Source organism: Podarcis liolepis (genome assembly GCF_965112155.1).
Source record: "Podarcis liolepis genome assembly, chromosome: 8".
In the NCBI taxonomy this organism is placed as follows: Eukaryota; Metazoa; Chordata; class Lepidosauria; order Squamata; family Lacertidae; genus Podarcis; species Podarcis liolepis.
In genome coordinates, this window is record NC_139560.1 from 14319031 (window position 1) to 14324858 (window position 5828).

The 5828-nt window shown below is 47.3% G+C and overlaps 1 protein-coding gene across 1 annotated transcript; it reads right to left on the bottom strand.

The window, feature by feature from the left end:
• Positions 1 to 1717: 1717 nt before the first annotated feature.
• Positions 1718 to 4599, bottom strand: LOC310713206 (putative CENPB DNA-binding domain-containing protein 1). The gene is made up of 2 exons (XM_083517092.1): positions 4277 to 4599; positions 1718 to 3732 (listed from the first exon to the last, which is right to left on the bottom strand). The coding sequence occupies exon 2, from the start codon at positions 3550 to 3552 to the stop codon at positions 3037 to 3039; it is 516 nt and encodes a 171-aa protein (XP_083373218.1). The 5' UTR covers positions 3553 to 3732; positions 4277 to 4599; the 3' UTR covers positions 1718 to 3036.
• Positions 4600 to 5828: the final 1229 nt, after the last annotated feature.

Here is a 5828-nt window from a genome sequence, read left to right on the forward strand (position 1 = left end):
GAATCTGACATTAAAAATGGCAACATTAAAAAACTTCTGTGTGTGTGGAGGGGGGGGGGCATTTCAACCTACCAAGAGACCCAGGGGAGGCCTGTCTGGTTTTGCCACCTGAGGCAAAACAGGAATCGCCTCCTGCTCGCCCTGTCATCATGCCCTACACCACCCCAGTTCCTCTGCCAAAATGTCCTGGCCCTCTCCAGATTTTTTTTAAAAAAGATATTTATTAAGATTTTCAAAATATTACAAAATGAAAAACGAAAAAAGAAAAATACAAAATAAAAAAACAGTTAAAAACAACTCAATCTTTCCATTACTTATTTTTCATTAGCTTGTTTCCCGGACCTCCTCACGTCTCCCTTTTTTGTATTCCAGTTCAGTTTGTTAGTTCAGCAAATCCTTCCCCTCTTTGTTTATCCTAGTCTTTAATCTTAAAATATTGGCGGCCCTCTCCAGATTCAGCGAGAGCAGAGATGCTCCTCAAAGCATTGCTACACAGCCTCTCCACCCCAGAGAGGGGAGATACGAGCACCAATGTAACGAGCAGGAACGCCTTGCTCCTCGCTGAATTCAGTGGGAGCAAAGGCATTCTATAAAGAGTTGCCACTTGGCTTCTCCTCTCAATGACAGGGAAGATAAGTGGCAATGCTGGTGGTGGCAGGTGTTGTGATGCACATGAAGCACTCAGGAGTCAAGCTGCATTTTAAGTAGGGCTTTATTCTAATTGCAGTCTGGCATCCTCATAAAGCAGTCTTCTTACATCCCGGAATCAGCATGCACAGGTGGGATTACATACACGGGAGAAGCCAGTATGGGGAAGTCAACCATACCTCTGAATACTAGCTGGCTGTAGACCAATTAGGCAATGCCCCATGTCTCGTCACATGAGACTGAGTCAGCATTTCCACTTAGCACAGAGTGTTAACTCCTTGATACCCACAACACTCCAGCAGTGGAAGCCTGTTGCACTTCTGACGTCTGAGGCAGATGCTTCACCCCGCCTCATGGGCAAGCCGGCTCTGAAGACACCCTGTAACTGACCTTGAGGGGGTCATACTTGAATGAAGGAGCAGTTAAGTGAGAAGGGAGGTGGTGACAGAGGGTGACTATACCATGCCCAGATTCTGTGCAGGCCTCTGGAGATCACTGAGGAGAGTGGAACTAAATAGGCCCCCCTTTTTTTGTCAGAGTAGGGGATTCCACTCCTGCAGAAACCTTGCTCAGCTTCTCTGGAGCGCAGATGGTGAAGCTGAATTCTTCTCAATGCCTTGGACCAATCTCTCCTCTTTACCAGAACACCCACAAGTGGATAGATTGCCTGTTCCAATATACAGCTGCCCGGCATTTATGATCAGTTGGGGACACACTCTTAACAGTCCTGCATTTGCCAAGTGTGCATTATGTGGCAATTCATGGAGGACAAATTCATGATGTTTAGCAAGGCCATCAATGGTGATTAGCCATGATGCTTCCTGCTCTGCTCCACAGTTGGAGGTAGTAATGCTTCTGAATAACAATTCCTGGAAATCGCAGGAGGGAGAGTGCTTTTGTGCTCAGGTCCTGCTTGAAGATTTCCCAGAGGTACAGTGGGAGTTTTTTCGTTCTGCGAGTTTCTTCGTCTAGCGAATTTTTCGTCTTGCGAAGCACGGTTTCCCATAGGAATGCATTGAAAATCAATTAATGCGTTCCTATGGTCAAAAAAAGTCGAAACAAAGCCAAATTTGGTACAACAAGAGTTTATTAACTGCTCTTTAAAGTCACACATAATGTAAAGAGCATTTCAAAAATTGAAGGAACAATAAATTAAGTTTCTAAACATGACAGAAAAACATTTAAAAATCAACAAAGTGTACTGTACATACATTTTCTAAGACTCTGGGGGACCACTCGAAGAAGGTTCCTCTTCCACTCTTTGCTTCTTGCTGAGGAACCTGTCCATGGTCTGCTGCTTCATCCGCCTTTTCAGCAGCTCCCTGAGAGGCAACATGACCGTCATATCAAAAGTGTTCGCTTGGTCATGTGCCACATGCTTGTTAGGGTGGTGCCGCTGGGCAAAAGCCTGCACCTCCTTCCACTTCTGGCAAATGTCCCTCAGTTCTTTGGAGGACAGCCGTTCCTCAGTTGCTTCCTCCTCTTCCAGCCAGGCCTGCTCCTGTGCAACCTCTGCCTGCAGTTCGACCAGCTCCTGGGTGGTCAGCTCGTGGTAGTGCTCCTCCACCAGCTCGCTGACGTCCTCCTCTGTGACTTCCAGGCCCATGGTCCTCCCCAAGGAAACAATGTCCTGCACCACTGTTGACTCTGGTGCATCAGATTCACTTGGTGCCACACAGCCCGGCCACAGGCTGCGCCAAGCGCAATTCAAATTTCTCTGGCTGATCCCGTTCCAGGCCGTGGTGATCATCTTCAAGCAGGTGACGATGTCGAAGTGGTCCTTCCAGAATTCCCGCAGGGTGATGGTGGTGCAATCAGTCACCTCGAAGCATCACCTGAAAAGCTCCTTGGTGTAGAGTTTTTTGAAATTGTCGATGACTTGCTGATCCATCGGCTGGAGCAGTGGCGTGGTGTTAGGCGGCAGGAACATGATTCTGATGAAGCTGAACTCCTCCAACAAGTCCACCTAAAGGCCTTTAGGATGAGCAGGAGCATTGTCCATCAGAAGCAAAGCCTTCAGCGGCAGGTCGTTGTCCAGCAGGTACTGTTTGACAGCAGGGCCAAAAGCAAGATTGACCCAGTCCACAAACAGCACACGTGTGACCCAAGCCTTACTGTTGGATCGCCACATGACACTCAGCTGCTCCTTGTCGACCTTGTGTTTCTTGAAGGCCTGTGGGTTCTCCGAGTGGTACACCAGCAGGGGCTTGATCTTCAGGTCGCCGCTTGCGTTGGCACAGAAGAGCAGGGTCAGACGGTCCTTCATGGGCTTGTGGCCAGGCAAATTGGCCTCCTCCTGTGTGATGAAAGTCCTTTTGGGCATCCTCTTCCAAAACAGCCCGGTCTCGTCGCAGTTGAAGACCTGCTGTGGAACGTAGCCCTCCGTCTTCACAACCTCCAGGAACTCCGCTGCAAAGTCTTCAGCCGCAGGAACATCAGAACTGGCAGCCTCTCCATGCCTGACCACGCTGTGGATTCCAGATCTTGCCTTGAACCAGTCAAACCAGCCTCTGCTTGCCTTGAAGACTTCTGGCTCGCCTGTTGCCGGACGAGGTCTGTGTGCAAGGCCTTGGCCTTCTCACAAATCACGGCCTCAGTCACTGTGTCCCCTGCACGCTGCTTCTCTTCTAACCAGATGAGCAGCAACTTCTCCACCTCCTCCAGAACAGCTGGGCGGTTCTTCACGATCCTGGTGACTCCCTTGGCTGCATCAGTCGCAAGGATCTTCTCCCTCATCTTCAGGATGGTCCCGATGGTCGATGGGTTCCTGCCGTACTCCCTGGCGAGGTCTGTCACACGCATTCCACCGTCGTGCTTCCGGATGATCTCCTTCTTCATTTCCAGCGTCACCTTCTCCTTCTTCCTCTCGCCGGCCTCCGCAGTAGCAGTCTTCTTGGGTCCCATGGCAGCACAGCTCTTACCTTCATAAACTCAGAAGAAGAAAAAAATCAGCAATTCAAACCCAGAACCAAGTCCTTGAATTCCAAACACCCAACCCAAAATCCAACCCCCCCCAAAAAAGTTTTAAAAGTTTAACTTACGAAATGGCTGCAAATCACCAAAGTCTTCAAAATCCTCAAATGGCTGCAAAAGAAGTTTTGGAAAAGCTTTAAAAATCACCAAAGTCTTCAAAAACCTCGACTGTTCCCCCAGCCACCCACCCACCACACAGAAATTGCAAAGCCCTCCCCAACTGTTCCCCCAGCCCCTCCCCAACTGTTGCAAACCCCTCCCCAACTGTTGCAAACCTCTCCCCAACTGTTCCCCCAGCCACCCAGCACACAGAAATTCAAACCCAGATTTTTTTTTTAAAAAAACAACATGGCCCAATGGTCACAGAAAATCATAAAAATTCCAAAAAAAAAACACCAAACAAGCTCCCAGATTCTTGCAACCCCCCCCCCAACTGTTCCCCCAGCCACCCACCACACAGAAATTCAAACCCAGATTTTTTTTTACAAAAACAGCAGAGTGCCCCAATGGTCACAAAAAATCATAAAAATGCAGAAAAACACCACACAAGCTCCCAGATTCTTGCAAACCTCTCCTCAACACCAAGTCCTTGAATTCCAAACACCCCAACCCAAAATCCAAAACCCCCCCAAAAAGTTTCAAAAGTTTAACTTACCAAATGGCTGCAAAAGAAGTTTTGAAAAAGCTTCAAAAATTCAGCAAAGTCTTTAAAAAGCTCAAAAAAGGCTGCCACACCGCGTGCTATGAGTTGCTCCTCGAAGTCAAGTCGCAACTGCACCTCTTCAAGCAATGCACCCTGGGTATTAACGGTTTTACGAAAAAGGAAACAAACTTGCAAGACGTTTTCGTCTTGCGAAGCAAGCCCATAGGGAAATTCGTCTTGCGAAGCAACTCAAAAACGGAAAACTCTTTCGTCTTGCGAGTTTTTTGTTTTGCGAGGCATTCGTCTTGCGAGGTACCACTGTATCTGGTTGGCCACTGTGAGATCAGGATGCTGGACTAGGCGGGCCACTGGCCTGATCTGGAAGTCTCTTTTCATGTTCCTATGTGAGATGGTTTCCCAATATGGATGTGCAGCAGGAGAGCTTGTTGTCTTGATGAATTGTTGCATGTGTTGATGAGCCGACTGTTTTAACGGTTTGATGCCCTTTGGGTTTTTATTGTGGATTATGGGCTTATGTCTCATATTGTACAATGCTCTGGCATTATTTTTTAATGAGGAGCAGGATAAAAAATCCCCAAATAAATAATGTGAATAAAATAATTGCCACCAGCTTGTGAAAACTGGGCCTTAGTCTGACTGATTTCTGCTCTGTGTTGCTTAATTGCCAAAAAAACAACACATATTTTCCCTACAGTACGAGTTCTCAAATTGTGGTCCACAGACTAGCAGTGCCCATGAATTTCATTCAGGTGGCTTGTGGCATGTCTGTGGATTTGTGGTTGAAGTTGGGAGACGCCACATCCATTTCATTGAATATTCATATTGATGTTTCATTGTATTTTAATCTATTTCTTATTACATTTTTATAATTTGTTTCTCATACATTGTATTCTATTGGATTATAGCTTGAATTCTGTGGAATTCAAATTGTAATATAAAGGCGGGTGGCGGCGTGGGAGTGAGAGATTTTACCTTCTTGGGCTCCATGATCACTGCAGATGGTGACAGCAGTCACGAAATTAAAAGACGCCCGATTCTTGGGAGAAAAGCAATGACAAACCTAGACAGCGTCTTAAAAAGCAGAGACATCACCTTGCCAACAAAGGTCCGTATAGTTAAAGCTATGGTTTTCCCAGTAGTGATGTATGGAAGTGAGAGCTGGACCATAAAGAAGGCTGATCGCCAAGGAATTGATGCTTTTGAATTACGGTGCTGGAGGAGACTCTTGAGAGTCCCATGGACTGCAAGAAGATCAAACCTCTCCATTCTGAAGGAAATCAGCCCTGAGTGCTCACTGGCAGGACAGATCCTGAAGCTGAGGCTCCAATACTTTGGCCACCTCATGAGAAGAGAAGACTCCCTGGAAAAGACCCTGATGTTGGGAAAGATGGAGGGCACAAGGAGAAGGGGAGGACAGAGGACGAGATGGTTGGACAGTGTTCTCGAAGCTACCAGCATGAGTTTGACCAAACTGCTTAGTTGTGGAAGACAGGAGTGCCTGGCGTGCTCTGGTCCATGGGGTCACGAAAAGTCGGACACAACT